This window comes from Megascapheus bottae, chromosome 38 (genome assembly GCF_031878675.1).
Source record: "Megascapheus bottae isolate mThoBot1 chromosome 38, mThoBot2.hap1, whole genome shotgun sequence".
Taxonomy (NCBI): domain Eukaryota; kingdom Metazoa; phylum Chordata; class Mammalia; order Rodentia; family Geomyidae; genus Megascapheus; species Megascapheus bottae.
Genome location: NC_143546.1, coordinates 1,540,726 through 1,567,376, shown reverse-complemented (window position 1 = coordinate 1,567,376; position 26,651 = coordinate 1,540,726). Strand labels below are relative to the sequence as shown.

General features: G+C 47.5%; 1 protein-coding gene and 1 pseudogene across 4 annotated transcripts; one reads left to right on the top strand and one right to left on the bottom strand.

Annotated features, from left to right (window-relative positions):
- Window positions 1-65: 65 nt before the first annotated feature.
- Window positions 66-26,651, top strand: Ap3s1 (adaptor related protein complex 3 subunit sigma 1). Of its 4 annotated transcripts, none has more exons than XM_090325569.1 (7): window positions 66-221; window positions 6,832-6,923; window positions 10,461-10,572; window positions 16,757-16,828; window positions 17,349-17,456; window positions 24,594-24,641; window positions 25,896-26,651. In XM_090325569.1, exons 1-7 carry the CDS (start codon window positions 153-155, stop codon window positions 26,022-26,024), a joined length of 630 nt encoding a protein of 209 aa, XP_090181695.1. In that variant the 5' UTR covers window positions 66-152; the 3' UTR covers window positions 26,025-26,651. The 4 variants fall into 4 exon arrangements, with proteins under 4 accessions (XP_090181695.1, XP_090181697.1, XP_090181698.1 ...); XM_090325571.1 differs by lacking the exon at window positions 24,594-24,641 and adding an exon at window positions 20,388-20,419; XM_090325572.1 differs by lacking the exon at window positions 24,594-24,641 and adding an exon at window positions 20,388-20,428 and having other exon boundaries at window positions 25,896-25,976.
- Window positions 14,034-14,469, bottom strand: LOC150041805 (ubiquitin-ribosomal protein eS31 fusion protein pseudogene; annotated as a pseudogene).

Genomic DNA, 26,651 nt, shown 5'->3' with positions numbered 1-26,651 from the left:
GGCTCGGGGCCGCGCGCGTGCGTGCGTGCGTGAGCGTGCGTGCGTGCGCGCGCGTGCGCGAGGGGGCGGGCGGGGAAGGCTCGCCGGCGACGTCCCGAGGCCCGGCCCGCGCCGTCCCCGCCCCGGCCCCCCCAGGCCGGCCAGACCCAGCCATGATCAAGGCGATCCTCATCTTCAACAACCACGGCAAGCCGCGGCTCTCCAAGTTCTACCAGCCCTACGTGAGTGCCGGGGGCCGCGGCGGGCCGGGGCCGCCCGCGCCCGAGGGCCGCGGGGCTTCCTCACGCCGCCCGCCCGCCCCGCCGGCCGCGCCCGCCCCGCGCCGCCCGCCCCGCCTCGCTCCCGGCTGTCCCGGGACCCGGCGGGGCCCGGCGGACTCCCAGAGTTGGGGCTCTGGCTTCCGGCTCGGGGGCTCCCCGCTCCTCCCCCGGCCCTCAGCCGTGGCTCGCCCTCTCCCCGGGGCTGCGCTCCCCGCCCCGGCGGACCGCAGCAGGGGGAGCCGTTTTGACAGGTGGCGGAGCCCAGCTCGCAGGCCTCCCCCGGGCACCCGCGAGGACGGGTTCGGGGGCCGGGGTCTGGGGATTGGGGTCTGGGGCCGGGATCTGGGGACCTGGGTCTGGGGGCCGGGGCCGGGGTCTGGGGATCGGGGTCTGGGGTCGGGGTCTGGGGACCTGGGTCTGGGGGCCGGGGCCGGGGTCTGGGGATCGGGGTCTGGGGTCGGGGTCTGGGGACCTGGGTCTGGGGGCCGGGGCCGGGGTCTGGGGATCGGGGTCTGGGTCTGGGGGCCGGGGTCTGGGGATCGGGGTCTGGGGGCCGGGGTCGGGGTCTGGGGGCCGGGGTCTGGGGATCGGGGTCTGGGGGCCGGGGTCGGGGTCTGGGGATCGGGGTCTGGGGGCCGGGGTTGGGGTCGGGGTCTGGGGGCCGAGGTCTGGGTGTGGAGGCCGGGGTCGGGGTCTGGGGGCAGGGGTCGGGGTCTGGGGACCTGGGTCTGGGGATCGGGGTCTGGGTCTGGGGGCCGGGGCCGGGGTCTGGGGATCGGGGTCTGGGGGCCGGGGTTGGGGTCGGGGTCTGGGGATCGGGGTCTGGGTCTGGGGGCCGGGGCCGGGGTCTGGGGATCGGGGTCTGGGGGCCGGGGTTGGGGTCGGGGTCTGGGGATCGGGGTCTGGGGGCCGAGGTCTGGGTGTGGAGGCCGGGGTCGGGGTCTGGGGACCTGGGTCTGGGGATCGGGATCTGGGGGCCGAGGTCTGGGTCTGGAGATCGGGGTCGGGGTCTGGGGACCTGGGTCTGGGGACCGGGGTCGGGGTCTGGGGACCTGGGTCTGGGGATCGGGATCTGGGGGCCGAGGTCTGGGTCTGGAGATCGGGGTCGGGGTCTGGGGACCTGGGTCTGGGGACCGGGGTCGGGGTCTGGGGACCTGGGTCTGGGGATCGGGGTCTGGGGGCCGAGGTCTGGGTCTGGAGGTCGGGGTCGGGGTCTGGGGACCTGGGTCTGGGGGCCGGGGTCGGGGTCTGGGGACCTGGGTCTGGGGGCCGGGGTCGGGGTCTGGGGACCTGGGTCTGGGGGCCAGGGCTGGACCTCCCGAGACAACGGCTCGGCCCCTCCCCAGACTCACACCGGCCCCAGTTGGTCCCCAGATGCACATTTAGAAATTAGGCGAGGAAAATGTCACTGACAGAACCGAGAATGTGGTCCCTGTGCAAGGCGTTGGTTAAGGAGAGAGCCCTTTCAGTTCTGGAAGATTTCACGGACAAGGACGTCTCATTGTGCCATTCCCACACTTTGCATGTGGTAAAGCGCAGTCAGACTCACCCCTCCAGCTCTCTCACGACTGTTTGCAGGTCTCCTCCTCCTCCTTTCACACCTGCATGTGGAATCAGAAGTGAATAATCTCCGGCTAATTGACCTCTTCTTGTTTGGTTTCCTTTGTGGAGACTGTCATACCACTAGTGCAGAGCTTTTGTTTAGCATAAACACTCATGTTGTGCTGAAAATTCCGCATCATTCCTACTTCAGACTAAAATTAGTTGATTTTTTTTTTTTTTTTTTGGTGGGTCATGGGGCTTGAACTCAGCCTAGGCGCTATCTCTGAGCTCTTCAACTCAAGACTGACGCCCTACCCTTAAGCTAAGCCCCACTTCCCATTTTCTAGAGGTTAATTGGAGGTAAGAGTCTCAGGTCCTTTGGTGCCTGGGCTGGCTTTGAACCTTGGTCCTCAGATGTCAGCTCCCTGAGTAGCTAGGATGACGGGAGTGAGCCTCCATGCCCAGCTAGTTGATTCGTGTGTGTGTGTGTGTGTGTGTGTGTGTGTGCGCGCGCGCGCGCGTGTGTGCGCACACATATGCCAGTACTAGGATTTGAACTCGGCCTCGACACTGTCCCATAACTTTAACTCAAAGCTGGTGCTCTACATCTTTTGGCTGATTTTGCTGGTTAATTGGACTTTTCTGCCTAGACTGGTTTTGAACCTCAATCCTTAGATCACAGACTCCTGAGTAGCTAGGATTTAAGAGGTGGAGTCACTGTAGCTAGGACTTGAGAGGTGGAGTCACTCTATCCGGGTAGTTGATTTTTTTTTTTTTTTGCAATGAAAAATTAATGCCATTAACATTACATTGCCTGCCCGTTTGCTTAAACTATGTTACCTGCCTTTTAAATTTTTTCTAGTGGTCATTTTCCTAGCCAGACAAATTTATGTCTAGCAGTGAAATAAAAATTTGAAGATTCATTTTCTTACATCTAAATTGAGTAAACAGACACCCCGAATAGAAGGTTTCTTAGAATATAACACTATCAGTCTTGTGTAGCTTTTAACTCTCTAGTGCATTAGGGGTTTACTTTGGAAATCTAGAATATCTTTGTCCTGTCAGACAGTGGGGGCAGAAGTAGCTTTTGCGTCCAGCCTCAGTAACAGGTCAGGTCGGGAGCAGGCCTGCCTGATGGTCCCTGGCATGGAATGAGAAGGTACAGAAAGAAGGGGTGCCTGGCTGTGTCTGTGTGTGTCCACTGGATGGTTCTACTACCTGTCCCTCAGGAATAATTGCATGAGGGCTGCTGTCCCTTTGTCACTTGGTCTGTGTGTTTCCTTCCTGACCCCCCCCTCCCCAGGTGCTGGCTGGGGGGCCCAAATGCCCCCTCCTGCTCTTGTGGCAGGAAGGAGTGGTCACCACAGATGAGGGTCGTAGGACAGTAGAGCATACTGGTCGTTAGTTGTAAATGTGGGAAAATAAGGCAGGGCCATAAGGAGTGAGGGTGACACTTGAAAATAGAGGGCAGTCACCTGTCAACCGGAGTGAAGTGAGACTGTCCAGGAGGAGCCATGCTGGCAGAGAGATCTGTGCACCTGGAAAGCACTGGCGGCCGGCCCGTAGAGCTTTGGGCTGTGGGAAAGAGGGCGGAGTGAGGTCTGCAGAGATCATCCAACGTCATCTTTTGTCTTGGCTGCCCCTTTCCCTTTCTATGCTTATCCTTTCACAGTGTGTGGCTCCCCAGCTTGAGGGAAGGTGTAATTTAGGCATATTGTGGCCCCCCAGCCATCGGCAGACAGTGTTGAATGGAGAATACTGTTTAAGGAGTCCCTGCCCAGTGCGTTTATTTAGGATCTGGACTTCCTCACGTTCCTTCTGTCAGTTAGAATTCCCTTTCACCCCCACCGGCTGGGCGGAGGTACAGGAAGGAAGCTGCTGCTGGAGCGGCTTCTCTCCTTCCTTGAGGGAAGCCCAGCATGCCACGTCTGCTCTCAGCACGAGGGACAGCTCCGAGGCTCACTGATGACGCAATACGGAAGGGTGTGGCTGGCCTGGCAGGATGCTGAGGTTTGAGTCCAGCGGTAGGGTAGCTGTAGGGTAGCAGCTGGCGCTGGCAAATACGGAGGGCTCTGTTCTCAGCAGGTTTCCCTTCCTGCTCGGTTTTCATTTGAATTTGTCCTCCACCTGCCGTGCATATGCTTGTCTCTGTCCTCTAATAACACAGGCCTTCGTTTCATGTCCTGAGGGGCCTGTGCCCCCTAGCTGTGATCACGTGTGAGATAAGGGACTCAACTACACTGAAGTCTGGTGGGCCAGGCTCAGTGACTCATGCTTGTCATCCTGGGTGTTTGGGATGCTGCAATTCAAGGCCAACACGAGTGACAGGTTAGCGTGGCTACCATCTCCAGGTGCCTACCTGGGGTCTCAGCTCTGGTAGGCCACTGTCCAGGCTGGACCAGGACCCTGAAGGATAGCCTAGAAGTCGAGAAGGGCTGGAGGTCTGGCTCAGGCAGCAGCCAAGTGCGAGGCCCCCACTTCAAACCTCAAGAGGCCCAAAACTAGGAAAACAAAAAGGATTTGTAGCTGGAGGGACTCTGTGAGCCCCGGCCTGGCCTTCCATGTCCTTGAACTCTCATTGCAGAGTGCAAGTACCTTTCAGTTGAGGCTTAGCCACAGCAACTTGGCACCAGTAATCTTCTTTTAATGTTTTCCTGGCAATATTTGTATATTATTGAGACATTTTGTAAGTCACATCCTTTTTTATATGGCTGCCAAATAAGAAAGCAAACCCTTGGGTTATATTTTCTGTGTAATTAGTGGACTCTAACCTGTACTTGGGTGAGTCACTGTAATAAAGGGGAAATGTTCATTTTATATGACCTTAGTTCTTTCCGAAGATAGAAAATGTTCTGTGTATATGCATGCATGCAGATGCTCCACATGTATATAAAATGTGGGCAGGAAAATTTCCAAGCTGTAAAATACGTTTGTTTCCTCACTTTCCATAGACACTGTGTCTGCTTATTAAGTTTTTTGGTCAACCCTAGGAAGCAAGCCCTAGGCAGACTCTTGACATTGTTCTTTACGTAAAAATAAATTTGGGCATAAAGCCAGACACTGGCGGCCTGTGCTTGTAATCCTAGCTACTCAGGAGACTGAGATCTGAGGAGAGAGGGTCTACGCCAGACCAGACAGGAAATTCTGTGAGACTCCTGTCTCCCATTAACCAGCAAAAAAGCGAAAAAGCGGAATTGTGGCTCACACTGTATAGCACTAGTCTTGAGCACAAAAGCTAAAGGGTAATGCTCAGGCCCAAGTTGAAGTCCCAGGATGGGTATACTCTCTATCGCCCCCCCCCCCCGCCCCCGGTTCCATCCACCCATGTAGTTTCCCAGGTCTTCAGGCTCTAGCACTCAGGGAAAGGATTGCACTTGGTGTCTGGGGACGGTGGCACAGTGCTGGAAGAGCCTGGAGGAGCTGTGCCGTGGCTCATGTCTCTCAGTAATGTGCTTTTTTTTTTAGTAATGTCTGAGGCTCCCCGGCCCACCTCTGTTACTGGACCCTCCTTGCTGCAGCCAGATGGCTGCACAAGCCCCGAGCTATCTCTGTGTTCTCTTTGGACGCGCTGTGTCCTCTGGGTCAGGAGGAAAAGACTTTTCCAGTGTTCCAGGCCCCTGGATTGTGCCAGCTCAGGGGCCAGTGTATCCCCAATGCTCAGATCTTCCCATCTCCTGCCACCATGGGTACGGTGGCACTGAGGTCATGGATTCTTTCCAAGTCCCCAGCAGCAGCTCTGTGACACGGACCTTCTCCCCGGTCCCCACCAGGCAGCTTTCCAGCAGGGGACAGAAGGACCTGAGTACACAGACGGAGAGGAGATTGGCTCCTGGCCTCGTTGACCTTGGGGTGTGGCGAGTGGAGCACTGTGCTGGGGAGCAAAGGCAGGGCTGGGCCCCAGCATTACCATCACTTCCCCAGAGCCCCGCTTCCTGAATGCTTTGTCCCCTCCAGTCCCACCCTGGGAGTCAGATTGCACCAGGGAGCTGTCCTGCATCAGCAGACTTGACTTTCTCAGTCTTCCTTTGATTAAAAGTGTGAGGTCCTCTTCCCATATCGATTTTCATTTGTTCTTAAATGTAACATCATTATTATTACGTGCCTTACAGCGAGCTTACCATTTCACAAGTCAGGTAATGAGGACAATTCTTTCTGGACAAGCTCACCCCTTCGTTTGCTTTGACTTTCATTTTTAAGTGTATTTTTATGCTTCTGTCTGTGGGGTTCAGTCTGATGTTTTGATCTGTTACCTTTACATTCAGTCAGGCTGGTGAGCATCTCTGTCAGCTGACCGATTCTCTGTTGCCATCCTCACAGCCTGTCCTTCCCTCGCGTCTTCAGCTCTGGTTCTGTCCATCGCAGCACGCGAGGCTGGATTGATCTGCCAGTGCTACAAGGTTTCTCGTGGGAAATAACTTCCCCGAGCACTCCTGGAAGCCACTTTTCCTTTGACGTTTTATTTTGGTAGATTAGAATTTTTTCTTTTCTTTCTTTTTTTAATTAACCACTCATTTACTACTTTGCTGACTGTCTAAAGTATTTCACTGCCTTCTACCATTTTACGTTGCCTTCCTGAAAGAGTGGTTTCTAGAGTCATGAGTAGAACAGTGGTAGCCAGCTCCACAGCCTGTTCTCTGGGCTTGTTTCGGTGGAACCAGAAACTCCTTGAGAAAAAGTCACGGGAGGTGGATTTCACAAGACTCTGCATATCTGAGAAGCCTTGTCACTTAAGGCATTGATTGCTTTACAGAATTCAAGGTCAGAAATAAATGGTGTATATGATTCATCAATTTTTGAGGGGCGGGAGCTTGAGTTTTGTAAAGTAGAAATAATTAACTTATTGTCATGGCAACATGTTGTTTTTCCCCCTCCCCTTTTAATGAAAAACGTTGGGCTTTGCTTCGTGGTTTGAGTCCCTTCTCCACAGGCTCCGTCTGCTAGATGGCGTGCACTTCACTTCGTGTTATTTCCAGGAGTCGGGGCTGCCGGGGCCTTGGTAACGTCTCTGCACCACTCCTTTCCTCCACAGAGTGAAGACACACAGCAGCAGATCATCAGGGAGACCTTCCATCTGGTGTCCAAGAGAGACGAGAATGTCTGCAATTTCCTGGAAGGAGGCCTGTAAGTGAGCCTTCCCTGCACACCATGCGGCCCCTGGAGCAGGTGCCGCGAGGGCCACCCACCAGCAAACAGTTTTTACATCTGCGCAGTCTCTCTAGAAGTGCGGTGCAAACCAGATGTTACAGGAAAGAGTGAGGTGCCAGGGCGTCTGCCTTTCAAAACCAGCCCTTAGTCCTTCCCTTTCCTTCTAGAAATTCATTTGTGGGCCGGGAGTTTGGCCTAGTGGTAAGAGTGCCTGCCTAGCATGCATGAAGACCCAGGTTCGATTCCTCTGTACCGCATACATAGAAAAAGCCAGAAGTGGTGCGGTGGCTCAGGGTAGAACACTAGCCTTGAGGAAAGCCCAAGGACAGTGCTCAGGCCCTGAGCTCAAACCCAGTACTGGCAAAAAAAAAAAAAAAAAGAAAATTCATTTGCATTTACTAGCATAGAAAAGGTATAACCTGAAATATTGCTGATGAGATCACCCTTTGTGTTGTGGCATGTCACTTATTATTATTATTATTATTATTATTATTATTATTATTTTGGTGTGAGGGGGCTGCCGTGGGGCTTGAACTCTGGGCCTGGGTGTTGTCCCTGAGCTCTTCAGCTCAGGACTGCAGCCCTACCCTTTGAGCCATAGGGCCTCTTCTGGTTTTGATTTTCTGATGATTAATTGGAGATAAGAGTCCCATGGACTTTAGTGCCTTTAGTACTAGGCTGGCTTTGAGCCATGATCCTCAGATCTCAGCCTCCTGAGTAGCTAGGATGACAGGCGTGAGCCACCACGCCTGGCTTTGCCCACCATTTCAAACAGCCTTACCGATAGGCACATCTGAAGCCACCTCATTCTTCAGAATAACTGAGTGGTATTCACTAGTGTGAATGTTCATAAAAATTCAGATCATGTAATTTGAACTATAAAGTGAGAAATATCTGAAATTCCAATTTTTGACAGCTAATAAAACTCAAAAAAAGAGAAAAAAAATTCAGATCATGTGCTTTTTTTTTTTTTTTGGCCAGTCCTGTGGCTTGAGCTCAGGGCCTGAGCACTGTTGTTGGGCTTTCTCAAGGCAGGCCCTCTACCACTTGAGCCACAGCACCACTTCTGGCTTTTTATATGTATGTGGGGTGCTGAGGAATCGAACCCGGGTCTTCGTGCATGCTAGGCAAGCACTCTTACCACTAGGCCAAACTCCCAGCCCCTCGTGTCCTTTATTTTATTATTACAAATATGGCTTACCTGATTTATAAATGTATTATCAATCAGGATTCAGCTTATAGCTTGTTATTTTTTTGCGTGCCAGTTCTGGAACTTGCACTCAGGGCCTAACTGCTGTCCTTGAGCTTCTTTTTGCTCATGGCTAGCTCTCTTCTACTTGAACTACAGTTTCATTTCTTACTTTTTTGGTGGTTAATTGGAGATAAGAGTCTCATGGACTTTCTGCCCAGGCTAGCTTTGAACCTTGATCCTCAGATCTCGGCCTCCTGAGCAGCTAGGCTAGGGTGGCAGGTGTGAGCCACCAGTGGCTGGCAGCTTTTTCTATTTTTAAAGTGAATACATAAGATTATCTGTAATTAGTTTGCCAGGTAGGAGAAAAACTTTTAAATTAATGGTTTTAGCTGAAGCAAGTTTGTTTTCTAATGTTTTCATAAATTTCCCCATTTATGTAGTCAATATACTCAATAAGACATATCCTTAGAGGAAATTCAAACTAAATATTAGCTACACTTTGTGACTAATCACAGGTCAGTCAGAGAACCCTAGACTTGCTGTATTCTAATGTCTGTGATGCTCATTATGAATTTCACTGACCATAGGTTTCTTTGTTTGTGTAGAAATTTCACTTGCAGTTTTTCCCTTTGATTGGCAATGCTGGGGCTTGAACTTACAGCCTTAGACTTGCTAGGCAGGTGCTCCTCCATTACTTGAGTTTGTTTACATTCTTTTAGTAACATTCAGGACTACTTGGCAGTCGTTAGTTGTTAGAAGCTTAGTCTCTTCTTCCTTGGGATTTGAACTTCGTGCACTTGCTGGGCAGTTTTTTTTTTTTTTTTTTTTTTACCCCTTTAGCCCCGCTCCTGGCTTCCTCTAGTTTGTTTTTCAGTAGGACTTGCACTAGACCCTGCTTAGCCTTAGACTCTGGTCTTTTTACTTCTGGAAAACTGGGATGCTGGGTTTGTAAGCATGTGCCACCACACCACCGCTTTTTCTTTTTCCTTTCCTTTTTTTTTTTTTTAATGAAAGCAAAAAATACAAATGTAAATCACTGTTTGGAGGAAGTGAAATCTGTTGTTTGTTCCATTTCAGGAAACAATTGTATCTGTAGTCATAAACATAACCTCTTTGAAAAGTGCACACAGGCGCTTTTCGAGGAAAGCCTCTTCTAGAAGTGTCTGGCATAGCAGGAGTTCTTAATCTTTATTTTTTTTTTTGCTTTTGCTCTTAGATGACGTAGAGTAGTGTACATTTAGAGAAATTGTTTCTGCAGAACTTGTAAGTTGAGCATTGTGCTTACTGCATAAGAAATGTTGTACATAGTTCAAGGGCTAGAATGCCAGCCACAAGAAAACACATCCAGTATGGCCACGCATAAGCCCTGTACCAGTGCAGAGGGCAGGTCGGGGAGAGGGGTACTGTTTGGATTATTTAAGTAGCCCTCATATTAAATTATGTTAGTTAGCATTAAGGAATCTTAGGAGGAGGTGAATTTGTTATCTGTAAACTTAATTATGATATGCCTAAACTTCATTTAGGAAACGAGATGTCGGAAATGATTCCTAAGTTACTGTTTTCAAATGTTGAAATCCAGTCAGCATGAAGTATTTCACGAATGAGTTGACCATCAGTGCAGCTTTCTTTTTGTTTGAGTTGCAAAATGATGTGCTTTTGCAGGAGACCTCCATTGTGAATTTATCGAAAACTTAAGAAATATCCTTTTTTCTTTTCTTTTTCTAGTTGGTAATCAGTGTTAAGCTGTGTCACTTTGTGTGGCCTGTGGAGTTTACACCCAGTAAGCGCTTATGACACCTGTGACCTGACTTCTGCCTGTTTCTCTGACTGTTTACTAATCTTCCCTTGTTCACTGGCCTTTCTTTTCCTTGAAAGTTTGTACTTGTTCGTGATTGGTTGTTATATTAACCAGACGTGCCCTCTTAAGTTTTCCCACTTCTTAGACACGCATCCGAGTCCCATCCTTTCTTACGTGCCGTTGAAGTGGCCGGCCTTTCAAGGGGTTCCTGTCCTGGTCTGATCCTCTGTAGCACATTTCACCACCTGGTAATCCACTAGTTTGTGTGCTCCGTGCTCCTTAGACACTGTCAGTGCTGGGACATAGTAGTCACTCAGTGAACAACTAGTGAGTAAGTGAACTACGCTGCGTGCTTGCTGTGTTGTGATCTGCGTTGCGTGGCAGGTTGGCTCACCGAGCACTTTGCCTTCACACGTTAACATTTGTCTGGTGAGGGGTTTTGAACATGCTGGGCGTTTACTTGAGCCAGTGCGTATGTTTTCTGTTCCCAGTGACGTTCCAGTGGCTTTGTTTTGTCACGTAGGTTAATTGGAGGCTCTGACAACAAGCTGATATACAGACACTATGCAACGCTGTATTTTGTCTTCTGTGTGGATTCCTCAGAAAGCGAACTTGGCATTCTAGACCTCATTCAGGTAAGTGAACGTCACTTATTATCTTTTGCAGTGATTATCATTATTATTTTTGAACGTTTATGTCTTAAGTGTTTCTCTCTGTCTTACGGTCTCTGTCTGTCTGTCTGTCTCTCTTGATATTGCTAGGGATAGAGTTTAGGCTTGACCTTACTAGGAAAATATTCTGTCACTTGAGCCAGGCCACTACACCTGAAATTTTCTAACGTGCTGTCAGTTCCTTGGTACTACACACACAGAAAAGGCTGGAAGTGGCACTGTGGCGCAGGAGGTAAAGCACTAGCCTTGAGGAAGCCTAAGGACAGTGCCCAGGACCTGAGTTCAAGCCTTAGGACTGGCCCCCCCAAAAAAGAACCCAGTGTCCCATAGGAGATTAGAGGGGTGTTTAGGTAGCATTCCATGGCTGCGATGAAATACCCGACACGGGTCAGGTTACGTGGGGCCCTGTGGCTCATCCTGGCAGGAGGGCATGGCAGACAAGGTCCCTCTCTGGGAGGAGTCTGGCGGTTGGGAGACCTGTCCCCAGCAGCCTGCTTCTTCCCACAGTCCCCACATCTTAGTTTCCTAGCAACCCGGCCGTGTATATCTGTACGCCTGGGGACTGTAGGAAGGGAGACTCCTGGAGATGTGTGCTTTGGGGTATTGGTGTGAGTCACTGTGAGAGTGCATGGAGCCTCATGAGCGTGTCAGTGCTCACGTCCACACCTGAGCAGGCCTCTCTCTTTCCCGAAGAGCTTTCATGATGTTCCTTGGCCTCTAGGTCAGCAATCAGGACAGTTTTCATCTTCCGTTTTCCTTTTTTTGGGGGGGGATGGGCATAGTGCCACTTCCAATTTTCTAGTGGTTAATTGGACATAAGAGTCTCTCTCAGTCTTCAGTGCCTGGGCTGGCTTTGAACCGCGATTCTCATCATTTTAGTTTCCCCAACTCCCAACCTCCACTTATCCCTGAACGTCTTCCCTGTCTACAGCTCAGCTGCTAGGCGATTCTATCTAAATATTGCCCGTGTATTGACGACACTCAGCCCAGACCTCCGCTCTGTATTGCTTATCTGATGACCTTGCTGGACATTTCCACTTAGTGTCTGTGTCCAGAGACCTCAGCCGGAAGGGGTGCCAGCTGAAAGTCGGGCATCTGTCGAACAGCTCACGTGGGGCCTTGGTCCCTGCCTGTCCCTTCTGCTGCTGTTTCATCAGGCAGCTGTCAGACTCTAGTGAGGGCTGATTTTCTTGATTCATTCATCCTCTGGTTATGAGACAGACAACTTTTATGTAAAAAGTGAAAGTGGAAAGTTAACAATGAAGAATTTAGATCAAAACTTTCTGGTCTTTTATCTTCTTCGGAGAATAGACCAAGAAAACATCAACAGTTATTTAGTACATAATTTTGATATTTTAAGTAAGAAAACTGATACCACTCACAGTAACTGACTGCTTACGTATTCATGAAATGATTTAGTGTTCCCAAAGCAAGATTTTGTATCTTGTGTTAACTCTGGGAAAAGCATTATTAGTAAATTCTATGTGTTATCCAGTTGAATAATCTGCTTTTGTTTTTTTTTCTTTTCTTTTTGGTCTGTTGTCGGACTTGAACTCAGGATCTAGGCTCTGTCTCCTGGGTTTTCTCTTGGTTTAAGGCTAGCACTCTACCACATGAGCCACAACAACACCTCTGTTCCCCCCCCCCCCCCGCCCCCAGTCCTGGGGCCTGAGCACTGTCCTTGGGCTTTCTCAAGGCTAGAGCTCTACCACTTGAGCCTCAGCACCACTTCCGGCTTTTTTATATGTGTGTGGTACCAAGGAATCGAACCCGGGTCTTCGTGCATGCTAGGCAGGCACTCTACCACTAGGCCACACTCCCGGTCCCACCTGGCCTCTTTCTTTCATTTGCTGTGTTGGGGTGGTAGAGGCTCAGAGCAAATATAAAAGCTAGCTTCTTAGAGTAGTCCTTCCTGTTGAAGCATGCCCTTGTTGGAAGTGTTCAAATATTTACAGAGTAAAACAAGCAGCTCATTAGCCATTGATGTTGGGCTGTGTGAGTTATTTATGAGCAATCGTATCACTCTTGGTGGGTTCATTATGCCACACGAATAGTGGAGGCATAAAGGTTTGCTGGGAATTTTCAAAGCTGTTAGAGTTTTTGCCACCACTTAATGAGAAAAGAGACCTCACGTTGTGTTAGCATGGATAAACGAAACTCCCTCCATCAGTGTTGGACAAGTTCTGTGAGAGTGGATGCTGTCCACTTCAGTGCAGTACCAACCAGGTCATTTCATCTTCTAGGGACCTGTGATTTTTTTCACGTGTGAAGTATGTGTGTTTCGTACACACTACCTGTGGCTCTCATGAGGTTGTTAGAAAGTCCAGGGAACTACAGCACCGTAGTATCTTGTAGTTAAAACTGTCCAGGCTAATCTGGGCACGGTGACTCATGCCTGTCGTCCTAGCTACTCAGGAGGCTTAGATCTGAGGATCAAGGTTCAAAACCAGCCAGGGCACAAAAGGACCTGAGACTCCTATCTCCGTTTAACCTCTGGAAAATGGGAAGTGGGGCTTGGCTCAAGGGTAGGGTGGTAGCCTAGAGCTGAAGAGCTCAGGGACAATGCCCAGGCCCAGAATTCAAGCCCCATGACCCACAAAAACAAAAGAAAGAAGAGAAAACAGGGCCATCTAGGCTCTGCGTGTACCAGGCCTATGACTCTGCCACTGGGAGAGCAGTTGTGAACATTAGTGAACGACGTGCAGCCGGGTGCCCACTGCCTCTCTTGCCACCCTGTCTAGGCAGATCTGGAATGACATGGTTGAGGCTAGACCAGGCAGGAAATCTCTCTAGGCTCTTCCAAAATACCCAGCAGAAAGCATGGCTGGAGGTGTGACTGAAGGGGGGTAAGAGTGCCAGCTTAGCAAGCTCCAAGTCCTGAATTCACACCCCCGTCTTCTTCCCCATCAAAAGAAATGACGTTGTACGTGACCCCGTGACTGAGTCCTTGACACGCTGCACTGGATAAAGAAGTCCTTGTGTCTTGCTAACTAATTTTTAGACGCCTGTGCATCTTCTACTTTCTCGTGTGCTGACTTGGGATAGACTGTATGCCGTGACAGGTGCGTGCGATAGGAAGTCGATTTAATGGGGGAGAGCGTAAAGGCTAGGAAGAGCTGTACAGGAGAAAAGAATACTGAAGTGCTCTCCTTTGTGGCCCAGGAGCATGTGGTGCGCTCTAGGGGACGTGCCATGGCGCTGGGTGGCAGGTGAGGCCACGTGAGGCCACGTGAAGTGAGGAGTGGACTTGGATGTGTGTGTGTTTTCTTATTCTTGTGTTTGTTTTTGTGCCACTATCGGAAATGGAACTCAGGGCTTTGCACTGTTTGGATTTTTTTGCTCAAGACTGGTGCTGTACCCCGTAAGCCACCCTTCAACATTAATTAATTAAGTTTTGGTTTGTGCCTTTTTATTCATTCATACAGTCACTTGTCTTCCGGTTTGTTGAAACAGTACGTTAGACAACACTTGCCACAATCATGTGGCAAGCAAACTCCAGCCCCACATTCATCGGAAGGGCACTCTTGCCGAAGACGACTAATTCTGCCATTTTCATCCACCTCGTAGTATTTCAAGACAGCCAGTTTACCCTTCTTTCTCTTCTGCTTGTTCTTCTTGGGAGTGGTGTAAGACTTGTTCTTCCTTTTCTTAGCACCACCCCAAAGTCTCAACACTAAATGAAGAGTGGACTCCTTTTGAATGTTGTAATCAGATAAGGTCGCCCATCTTCCAGCCGCTTACCAGCAAAGATCAGGAGGAATTCCATGCTTATCTTGGATCTTGGCCTTTCCATTTTCTGTAGAGTCCAAGGGCCTCGAGTACGCGGGTCTTCCCCAAAGGGGTTTTGATAAAGATCTGCATTCTGGCGGTGGGCCCACCGCTGGTGGAGGGTCGGAAACAAAGCTACTCTCCCTCTCCATATTTTATTTTGAAGTACTTGCATTGATAAGACTTTCTCAAATTCTAACTTTTCTCTCAAATTAATAAAAGAAAGTTCAAGGATCATGGTAACTTGTAAGTTTTCTTAAGCTATTCAGACACCTTTATCCGCGTCGTCTGTGTTCTTTCTTGCACTGTCATGGACGCTGAGTGTTGCTGTGGGGCTCTGAATGTGTGTATGTCTCACACGCCACCAGCTCCTGGCAGAGAACACAGGCCTCATTTGCGCAGCTCATCTTGGTGGCAGCTCGTCTCCCTCAGCTCTGCTGGTGTAGCCCGTCAGTAAGTTTCCATTGTTGGTTTGAGCTGAAGCGCGGTGACTCCAGAACGTCTTGCTGGTAACTCAACATACATTTTAGGTCTCTTGGAATATTATTCATCATCTTAAGTTATGTACTGAAGACCCATCCTGTTTTACCCCTTCTGAATCCACTGACCGGTACACATTCCTGGACACCAAGCTTGACTTGTCCTGAGCTTTAATACAAGTTCCTAAAGCATTCTTTTGGCTCCTCCCACAGGGAAGGAGTCCTGTTTATATGTACAGGTGGCACTTTTCTGATTCCCTGTATACTTATTTTTTGAATAGTCATACACTTTGATAATTATTAAATGATTTTAGCGAGTTAAATGTCATTTATTTCCCACTAGGCTTCGAATCTTGAAGCTGGAGATGAAATCATTAGGCTTATAGCCTTGTTAGTTCCTCAAGTAGGCACTAGTGACCAGGTCACTTAGGTTAGAGTTGGTTTTTTACGTGAAGCACAGAGGGTGCTGTTTGCACATTGCACCCAGGTCTTGTCTTTCTCTTTGGAACATTATGATAGTCTTAGTGGGCTTCATGTTAATTACCATTTGTGGTTCAGATTAGGGTGGGAGGCCATGACTGCAGACAGCGTACAACACACAGAGCTGTTAAAGGCCTGGCATTGTTAGGTGTTTCTCCAGTGCCTTCCCGGATTGGCATGGCCTGCACGTTTTCACTTTAGCAGACAGGGCGATTACTTGTAGGTGTTGGGGTTGACACTCATGGAAATTACCGCACACACCGTCAGAGTATGTACTGTGCTGAGGTTCACCTGGTGCATGTGTGTGTGCAGCCCATGCAGGCCGGCGGTACGAGCTCCCCCAGCCCACGAGCGCCCTTCCCAGCCGGGTGGGTGCTCAGGCAGGGGACGATGCCGTGAGTGCTTCTCAGGCTGCTGCCCCCTTTTCCACGAATCACGTTTAGGGTATTCAGTATGTATTGGCTGCCTCACATGTACTGAGGCTTGAATTCAAGGTAGCCTATTCTTTTTTTTTTTTTTGCCAGTCCTGGGCTTGAGCTCAGGGCCTGAGCACTGTCCTTGGACTTTCTCAAGGCTAGAGCTCTACCTCCTGAGCCTCAGCACCACTTCTGGCTTTTTTCTATGTATGTGGTACCAAGGAATCAAACCTGGGTCTTCGTGCATGCTAGGCAAGCACTCTACCACTAGGCCAAACTCCTGGCCAGATATCCTATTCTTGAGTGGCTTTCTTGCTTATAGCGGATGCTCCATCACTTGAGCCATGCCTCCAGTCTGGTTTTTTTTGGGCCAGTCCTGGGGGTTGAACTCAGGGCCTGAGCCACTGTCCTTGAGCTTCTCAAGCACTCTACTACTTCTCCCACCACTTCTGGCTTTTTCTGTGTATATGGTACCAAGGAATCAAACCTGGAGCTTCACGCATGCTAGGGAAGTACTCCAGCCCTGAGCCACGCTTCTAGCCCCCTGTATTTTTTTTTAATAAATAATAGTACTAATAAGACTTTCTAGTCTTAGTTGTTTGTTTTATAGACTTACAAATTTAAAAGTAGTTTCTGGGGACCGGGAGTTTGGCCTAGTGGTAGAGTGCTTGCCTAGCATGCATGAAGACCCGGGTTCGATTCCTCGGTACCACATACATAGCAAAAAGCCAGAAGTGGTGCTGAGGCTCAAGTGGTAGAGTGCTAGCCTTGAGAAAATCTAAGGACAGTGCTCAGGCCCTGAGCTCAAGCCCAGGACTGGCAAAAAAAAAAAAAAAAAAAAAAAAGTAGTTTCTGCTCATTCTTTTTGCGTTTCTAATTTGGTTTTTAAGCAGGTAATGCAATAGGGAAGGTTCGATACAGTTAACACTTAGCTGACTTTAAATAGTAAATTAGAATGTACTCACACGGGCCTCATAAGCATTTTCTTGTCCTTTCTTTCCCCAGGTGTTTGTGGAGACATTGGACAAGTGTTTTGAGAACGTGTGCGAGCTGGACTTGATATTCCATGTGGACAAGGTATGGTTTCCATATTGTCTCATCGTGTGAGCCTCTTTCAGAGGAAACACTAGTTTGTACTTGTCCGAGCAGCGAAGGCCTTCCTCAGTCCTGGCCCTTTGCTCCTTCTATATGGCTGAAAGCGCACTCTGCCGTCCAGCGCGGCGGGGGCGCTGGCCCAGGAGAGGGCTCTGGGGAGGGGTCCTGGGGAAGGGGCGTGGGGAGGATCCGAGGCTAGTTCACAGTAAGAAAAGGGCGGCCCTGGTGACAGATGCAGAGTAGAGTCGCATTGTTGAAGTGTCCTGGCGTGGAGGAGCACTGGGCCCTGGGCTCAACGGGGAAGCAGTCCCCCTGTTTCCCCTGCCAGCAGTCCCGAGGAGAAGGCCTCCTGTGTCTCTGCTTCTCAGCCGTTGACCTGGGCCTCCAAGGCTGACTTAGACCAAGCAGTACCTGAGACAGAAACGTGGCAGACCTCACGACACAGCCATGGCAGTGAACTCCCCTCTGTGTGTGTCTGTGTGTGTGTGTGCTTCTTCCTCAGGTTCACAACATTCTTGCCGAGATGGTGATGGGGGGGATGGTGCTGGAGACCAACATGAACGAGATTGTCACGCAGATCGACGCGCAGAACAAACTGGAGAAGTCGGAGGTGAGCAGGGCAGGGCTCCGGGTCGGGGCGGCCCTCTCGTGACATGCAGCTCTCACTGTTGGTCCTCCAGAGTCACCGTCCACTTTACGTCCTAGACTGCGCACCCTTAGCCTGACTGAGCCCCGTGGCTACTGCCCTCCAGGTGGTACTTGTGCACGATTCTCCATCAGCCGCCACCACCCCGCCCTCAGCAGCCGCAGTGCTGGCCCGCAAGCCTCCCTAGAGTAGAAGCAGCCAGGTAGAGAGCCTGGATCCCTCATCCAGGAATACTCTTGTATTTGGTATTGGAAGTCATAGTGCAGATCAGGAAACGATGCGTATAATTACCAGGGCAGACTCGGGACATTCGGTTGGTCTAAGGTAAAGACAGCTCTAAAAGGACCCAGTATTAACTCACAGCAGGTGAGCTCCGAAAACGTGTCATTCTGTGGAGGCTCACAGGGTCGGTGTGACACAGTTTCAGGCTATGGCTCATTCTGTGATCGGGGCGCGAGAGAGTCAGAGTCACAGGAAGACACTTTGCCGTTTTGTGTTTTAAAGTAAAGCGGCCCTGCTGTTCTCCCTGGCTGGATTTGCTGTTAATTTCCCACAGGGGGGGCTTGTAGCGGTGCTGAGCCTAAACGCAGGACTTGTGAAAGCAGTGTGTATGTCTTCTATGCCCTAGAGCCCATTCTTAGAAATCATAAAGTAGGTCTGCAGAGAAAATTGCACAGGGCAAGGAAAAGGCCTCGGCATATTGTGTAGTATCGTGACTTGCAGAATGCCATTTAGCTAGTGAAAAATACAGTTCTCGCAGTCTTAAAAACAGTGCTTTAGAATGTGTGTGGATTGTTCAACATTCCACTACAAAACTGTGTGGTTATAGGTTATTATTACTGTTTTTTTTTTTTTTGCCAGTCCTGGGGCTTGAACTCAGGGCCTGAGCACTGTCCTTGGGCTTTTTCAAGGCTAGAGCTCTACCACTTGAGCCACAGCACCATTTCTGGCTTTTTTTCTATGTATGTGGTACCAAGGAACTGAACCCAGAGCTTCACATGCCTCTACCACTAGGCCACACTCCTGGCCCCTAGGTTTTGTTTTGTCGTTGTTGTTGTTTTTTAAGCAAAGGGATAAATAGTGACATAAGTAGTAATACCTGGCGAAAATGTGTGCGTGGCCCTTGCTAATCATCTGTGAAGTCTTCTGATCATAGGCTCAGATTTACCAGGTTCCCAAACCTGGCCTCTGTGCTTTAGTGGCCTTCTTTCCTGTTTGCTACTCAGCATGGCTCTTTTGCGGAAGTCGGGAGAGGCCTAGAACAAATGCATTGCCTCCATTTCCTTTTTGATGGTCCAATAAAACTGGACTTACCAGATACGTTTTCTTAGCTATAAAAAGAGTTATATAAAATTGTCATAACATAAAAAGGCCTTTCCCAGCCGGGTGCTGGTGGCTCACACTTGTAATCCTAGCTACTCAGGAGGCTGAGATCTGAGGATCACATTTCAAAGCCAGCCGGGGCAGGAAAGTCCTTGTGAGAGACTGAGACTCTTCTCTCTAATGAACCACCAGGAGACCAGAAGCAGCGCTGTGGCCCAAAGTGGTAGAGCATGTTAGCCTTGAGTGAAAGAGCTCAGGAATAGTGCCCAGGCAGGCCCTGAGTTCAAGCCCTATGACTGACCAAAACAAAAAGTCCTTTCACTTTCATAGAAATAATCCTGCCAAAATCATTTACTGGTTAGAGTAATGGTCACCCACTGGTCATCTTTTAACTTATAAAGATAGTTACTATCTGTGAAATCGGAGGCATTTTTCTATGTGTTCTTGATCTGTATAGGTATATTTTAATCCTGATCAGAACACACAATTATATGTGTATCATCCAGGATTCCGTACCTGTGGTATGTCCGAGTATTTGAATTAGGAGGTAGGATTTGAGTCAAGAGTGAAGCCATCTAGTCCTCCTCACAGTTGAAGAAGCAATATGGAATGGTTTTTTTTGACTTCCTGTAAAATTTTAGCTTTCTTTTTGTATTTTATATATGTTTGGAAGGCGACCAGCTTCTAAACACAGTGAAGTGTGTTAAGTTGCCATTTACTTCTGATTTCTAAGTTACATTAGCTAGTTCAGTCTGTTAGGTCTGATTTGATTCTGTGGGCTAATCCAGAATTATTTGAGAGTGAAGTGTAAACTAAATTTCAGTTGAACTTTATTGTAAAGCAAACACTTCACAGAAATTAATAAAATTATGCCAGTCACTGTAATCCTACTCAGAAGGCTGAGATGAGGGTAATAGCTTAAAGCCACCCTGGCAGGAAGGTCTGATAGATGCTTATATCCAGTCTGGAGGCGTGGTGTAAGCGCAGAATAGTACTGTGAGTGAAAAAGGCTGAGCAAGAGCCCAGGGCCCTGACTTTTAAGCCCTGGTACCAGGAATAATAATAATAATAATAATAATAATAATAATAATTGTGATTGTGACGGTAGGTGAAAAGAACTGCTGATGTTATTTTTAAATTCACCTAAGCATTGTTTTAGAAGTAACATTTATCTTATTAAAATATAAGCCTGAATAGAGTTAAAGCCTGAGTGTAACTAGATGGTAGTGTTGGCTTACAGACAGTAAGTACATAGACACTGAAGCTAGGTGGACACGTGAGGACCCACCTGCCAGGCTGTGAAAGGGAGGAGGGGCCGTGCTATGCTCTGTCTGTTCTGATAGAACATGGTTTGTGGTAACCCTGGGAGAGGAGGGTTGGAGCGGGGAGGAGGGTGGGCGTAGGGGAAGAGGGAAGGGGTGTGGGGGGAGGGGCTGGCTGGAGGCTGTCTGATGTGTGTATCTCATTTTGTTCTTAAGATGACTTTAGCCTGGGTGTAGTGACTACTGTTTCAGTCCTTTTTGTTCCTGAAATCCTGATCTTTCTAGCTCTTTCCGTTCTTCTCTCTTACAGACCTTTATCTTTCAGTCTCCCAGACAGGACAGGTAGACAAGGTATTGCTGACTTTGAGACAAATGTACTTTAACAAAGGGAAAGCAAAATGATGTCAAAGGCAATTAATTATTTAGGCCAGACTCAAAAATTCTTTGTGTTCCTGACCCATTATAGTCCCTGTAGCCTCTTTTCCATTCTAGTTCCTCCTTGTAGCTCCTCCATGTTCTATTGGACTTAGTGTACCTTACCAGTGTGCCATTGACGCCATGTTTGTTCTGTTTTGTCTGCCTGCATTGTAAAAGGGAAGTTCAGTTTTTTTGTTTTTGTTTTGTTTTGTTTTTACAAAAAATCATTGTCTACAAATTTCATTTGTAGAAATGACAATTTACTTTGTAAACAAAAATCGAAAGTTTGAGCTTCACATCCCAAAACTATTCTCAACTTTGAACTCTCATAAATCTTTTCCCTTCATGTCTAAGTTAGAATTCTAACATGACATTGCTTGCTAAGTTTTAAAAATTAAAAGCTAAATGTTTTATTAGAGTTTCATGCACAAAACAGGAAGCAGTGAGGATTTAGAATATTTCTAGTGCAATTCCAAAGTCTTAACAGACTCATTCAACATTTTTGGCCTTAGGTGTCTTTAAACGGTCTTTACCAACAGCTAAAATCTCTACAACTCAAGCGTGAACACAGTGCTCTGAACATAGAAGTGATTACATTTCCCTGGCCAGCCTTCCAGTCGTTAAATGTGTCATAACCGCAATGCGGTATTACGCATGGCCAAGCATGCTGGCAAATAGTGAAAGTGTATTCAGTCGACTCCTAGATTTGCAAAACTAAGTTTTATTTGTTGATTTTTGCCACATTTTTCACACCATAAAATTAGTAGCAAATTCTTCTTTAGTGTCAGGTAGATGAAATTATTTCAGGAATGAAAGAAAAGGCCTCTAAGCCTCCTATTGAAAATGGCCAGATGAACATAATTTATTGAGTACACAAACAAACGAACATGCTTTTAAAGGCAGCCGGAGGGCGCCCTGGCCAGAAGTGCCACTCCTGGTGGCACTACGGAAATAGTGTTATTCTCTCAGTGCTGGAGAAGTAACAACCCAGGAAACTTCCAGTAACTTATTCTGACGTTACGGGGAACAGATGTAGCCAGCGAGCCACTTGTGGTCCCCGTTTCCTTGCTCTCTGGTTCTCTTGCTTGAGCTCTGCGGTTTCTGTGTCCCAGCATTCATATGAAACTGCTGTCTGGGAGCAAAGAAACCAGCGGGCACGTGGGTTTTTCAACTCCATTCCTAAAAGTCTTAATTGGCTTTAGACAGCCACTGCTGTCACCACGACAGTGATTTCCTGTGTATTTCCACAGGAAAAGGGGCCCTGAGGTTTGGACACGGGGTGGCTGTCCTCTGAGATGTGCACACTCACTGTGTGTGGCTGGGGTCACCGTAATGCCCAAAACTTGGTGTTACACATTTGTAAATATTGTCTCCTTCTGTATCATCTACCCAGGCAGACTGTACTAGAAATCAACAGTCTAAATAGTCTATAAAATCAACCCGTTATTTGACATTCTGATTTTGGTAAAATGGCTTATAAAATACTACAGTTCTCACTCACCGAGACTTCTATCTCCCTTTCCATTGGGTTTATAATTGTAGCCACAAAGCACTGTTTTAAAGCTGAGACCTCTGCCCCCCCAGCCCCCACTATCAAGCTCAGGTGAGCTTCCAGTCCTCCTGAGTTCTGGGATTACAGGCGTGTGTCCCCACACGTGACCTAAACCTCCAGACCAAAAGTTAGGCTGCCTCACATTCAGAAACTGTCTTACTAAAAACCATACATTTAAAACCTGCCATTATTTTGTTAATGATTTTGAGTCTGAACCCATTCGATACTGTGTTTCCTAAATGTTGCTATTATTTCACTTCGCTGTCAGGTCAAAATTCTGAATGTGCAGATAGCACCTTCCAGCAGGAAGGATGGAGGAAGGTTTTAGTTTGCACAAATCATTTCCACTACCATCTTACGCTGTACAGTCAGGCGTGAGGACACACTTGAAGATGGTAGGAGATTCTCTGTCCCGGGGTGGGGGGTGAATGCCGCCATGACAGACGCCCGTCTCTCTGGGGGAAGAAGCCACTGCATGAGGAAAGGACCAGGGTCTTGTAGCGGTGCCGCTGCTTCAGTTTTGCCTGCACATATTTCGTTTATTTTTGGGTCTGGCAACTTAAAAACAAAATCCAAAACAAATCATATCCATCCATTACTATCCTTGTGATTCAAGTGCTTGGAATTTCCGAGAGTATGTCTGTAGAAGTCTTCTATCTGTTTGGCCTCATTTGGTCCTTCAGACTTCATTTTGTTTTCTTTCTCTTAATTCTGTTCGTTTAATCTCATGGGAGAGAAAACATGACCATCCTTTACCAGCCGTGCTCCATTCTCACGTAGGCCACCCTCCCTGCTTTGGGCCCGCGGGTCTGTTTTTGCGGGCGGAGTCGCTGCAGTCTAGCTGCGAGGTGGTGATGAGTCTTCTGTAGATGGAAACAAGTTATTTCTCCAGTGGACTTCCGGTCTCAGCCACGCGAACACACCACGAACCTTTGGGAACTAACTAAGCTGTAGTGCCAGGCATGTCTTGGTGTTACATTTGGGAGTTGTGTAAGCACAGCTAACTCTCATTTCTATACATTTTAGTAGAAAAAGTTTTCTTTTTAACTTTTTTAGTAAAAATGAGCTTTTTGTTTTACATATCTCATACTGAAAAAAAAAACCTGTGGAAAGCATTTTATACCTCTCTATGAACGAACAGATTTCCTAATGGCAAAATCATAGAAGTGTTTCAGACTTTATTGAAAATCTGGAAGTGAAATCAGTGAACCGTTCTGCTGTGGACTGCCTGAGTAACATCCAGTCTTTTTTATTTTTTTAAGCCATAATTTTTCTGTGTGCACATCGATAATTCATCCAAGCAGCTGCTTACTGACCAGTAAATTTTATACTGTTTTTTTTTTTAATATTCTACAGAATCTGACTTCTCACAATGTCAGCTTCACTAAAACTCCAAATGCATATCTTAATTTGTGAATTCCTCCTCCCTGACACAAAAGCCTGGCCCGAGCTTGAGAAATAATTTGCTTCCCCACTCCCCCTGCGTGCTAAGCATCTCTGCCCTGCATGTCTGTGCTTGCTGCGTGTGCTTAGGAGGCCGTAGATTGTCGCCCCAGAGCTTCTGCATCGACACAGGCTCACCGCGTGGTTGGCGCACACACGCGGCTTCAGTCAGCGGCCCTGTCGTTGACTTCGTGTGTCTTTGTTAGCAGCCGCAGTCAACACCATCCATGGACACAGACCCTAATCTAGTGAGCGTTCACAGGGGGCGTTTTCATTCCCCCTCGCTTTCTTTAGTTGAGTCTCACTACGTGTGGTACAGAGAATTTAATCTCATGGAGGATAAAACGTGACTCCACGGCATTTAGTTTAAAATGACGTTAACTCTCTAAATGTCAACCATAGAACCCAGCAGGACAGAAACATGATTCTCTCAATAATAAAATTCTTGAAGAGTTTGTGGATTTTAAGGTAATGGTACTTCCCTGTGTCCACTTGTGGTCTGTACCCTCTGTGGAGATTCCAAGGTGAAAGCAGTGTCCCAGTCTTCTGGTAAACGAGCCGAACCACCACTCCCCGCTCCTCCGCCAGCATGGTGCTGGGCCCAGGCTGTCTGCCTTGGGTGAGATAACGTGGGTTCACCAGGCAGACAGCAGGCTCTCTGGAGAAAGGTGGCAGCTCTTTGCACTCCATCCTCTGCTCCTTAGCCACCCTAAAGTTTGGTAGCCAGAACGTTAACTTGCAGTGATCAAATTGCAGATCCTTTGAACAACACTCAGGCTACACTGAATCACACATTGACTGTTGCTTCACTAAAACTCCACGTGGGTTGTCACTTCTGTGTCTTCCAGGGGAGTGGCGGGGAGGCGGGGCCCAGCATAAGCTCCGTGGCTCCGGGTAGCTGACACTGTCAGGTCAATTCACAGACAGCCCTAGCCGGGTCTGGAGTGCTCTGTCCATGGTCATCCTTCCGTGGTCACCCTTTCTCTTGCCTGTGGGGACCATGCCTAATATTAATCCTGTTCTACTAATTTCTGTTTCCAATTCTGAATTGATAACCCATGGCTCTTATTTCATTGCTTAACAATGTTTGTGTCCTTTATTCAGCAAATAGTTTACACTGGCCTATTTTGTATCAGTCAAGATTTTTCTCAGGTAACAGCTTTATTATTATTATTATTATTATTATTATTATTATTTCAATGAAAGAGTAGAGTTACTTAAGAGGAAAGACAAATGATCAAAAGGGACTTTAAAAACTTATTAGTTCTAATTTCATGGATATTTACCTGGGTATATGTAATTTTGAGCAGAGTGGAAGGGTTGTTTTTATTACCTGTCCACTTTTATGCATGATGAAGCCACTGAGCCCAGAAGTGTTGATTGGCTTTGCTTTTAGTGTACAACCTGAATGAACTCTGTGAATCCCATTAGCCAGTGAATAAGACCGTAAGCCTGAAGGCCATTGATGAAACTCAGAAAAATGACGTGTGAATTTTTTTTTTTTTTGCCAGTCCTGGGCTTGAGCTCAGGGCCTGAGCACTGTCCTTGGACTTTCTCAAGGCTAGAGCTCTACCACTTGAGCCTCAGCACCACTTCCGGCTTTTTTCTATGCATGTGGTACCGAGGAATCGAACCAAGGTCCTCGTGCATGCTAGGCAAGCACTCTACCACTAGGCCAAACTCCCGGGCCTTTACTTTGTACAATCTAATTTGAATATATCTTGCTGAGTCTACTTTATGTAGCAAACATTTTTAGTCATTAGATTTTTTTACTACTGCCCCAAAGAGTTGGAATGATCTTAAAGGTTCATCTGTAGGCAAAATTCTCCTTGTTCAGTTGTGGCTTCATTTAAAACCGTTTTGCTTTCTTGTTTTTGTTTTTTAATATTCTAGAAGTGTCTGAGAAAACTTTAGTAGAGCCCCTTTAATACTGACAGTAGTTGGTTTGTTTGGAAATGTCTTAAGAGGCGAGCCCTGAATAAAGAAACTGAACATTACTTTTAATTTGCATATCAATACATATTAAAAAGAAATGCCATTGCAAAATTAACAGTCGTCATGATTATTGCAAGAGATGTTTCATAAGGAAGCTAATCTACATTATGTCAGCTAAATTAAGATACAGGTAAACGTTGAGCTCTGAATATGACATGTTGAAGCTACACATTAATTTGTACTTAAACCTTGGCATTGTTTTCCTTGCATGTGTTCACTGTATTTTTTTAATGTCAGCCGTTTTCCCTTCATAGAATAGTATTTCAAAGTAGCCATCACATCCAAGTAGCAAATCACCCCTGACCCCTGAGTTTGTCCTGTCTTGGTCCTTGTTTTCCACTGTGTGTTTTCTTGATGATGGATGGCCTGAGTTGTGCATTGTCTTTTTCTCTCGTTTACTTTTGCATACAGGCTGGCTTGGCGGGTGCTCCAGCCCGTGCCGTATCTGCTGTAAAGAACATGAATCTTCCAGAGATCCCGAGAAACATTAACATTGGTGACATCAGTATAAAAGTGCCAAACCTGCCCTCTTTTAAATAAAATATTAAAAAGACCACTCCCAGGTAAAACCCAGGGGAAAAGTCATCTAAGTTTACCATGCAGTTGTTTACCAAAAATAGAGGAGGCGAGTCTTAACTTTTGCTCTTGGATTTAAGTCAAGGTACTGTATAGAAGTTGTGTAAAATCAGTATGGAAGTTCATTGTTGGTTTTCTTGCTCAGTGATTTTAAAGAAACTGAATAGTTAGTGTGTGTGTGTGTGTGTGTGTGTGTGTGTGTGTGTGTGTGTGTGATTTCTTTCTTTAGAAAATACTGCATTTCTATGCCCACCTACGGCATGCCCATATGTATCGGCTATTACAGTGTTTCCAAAAGTGAGATACTACTTTAATATATACAACCCAGAACGTTGGTGTTTTGTATGGATCACAGGTAGAGCAGTCTCTTAATTCTTTCTACCATTTGTCACAATTGTTATTTAAAGAACCAAGTCTGTATTGCATGAAAACATTATGACCTTTTCCTCTTAGTTGAAATAAACTCCAAGATAACTGGACTTTGGAGACATCTTTCTGTTGCCCCAAGATCTTCGTTAGCAATAAGTTTTTTTTTTTATAACCCTCTGATTCAACAAAGTAAATAAAAGTCTATTTTATCGCTGTTAGGCA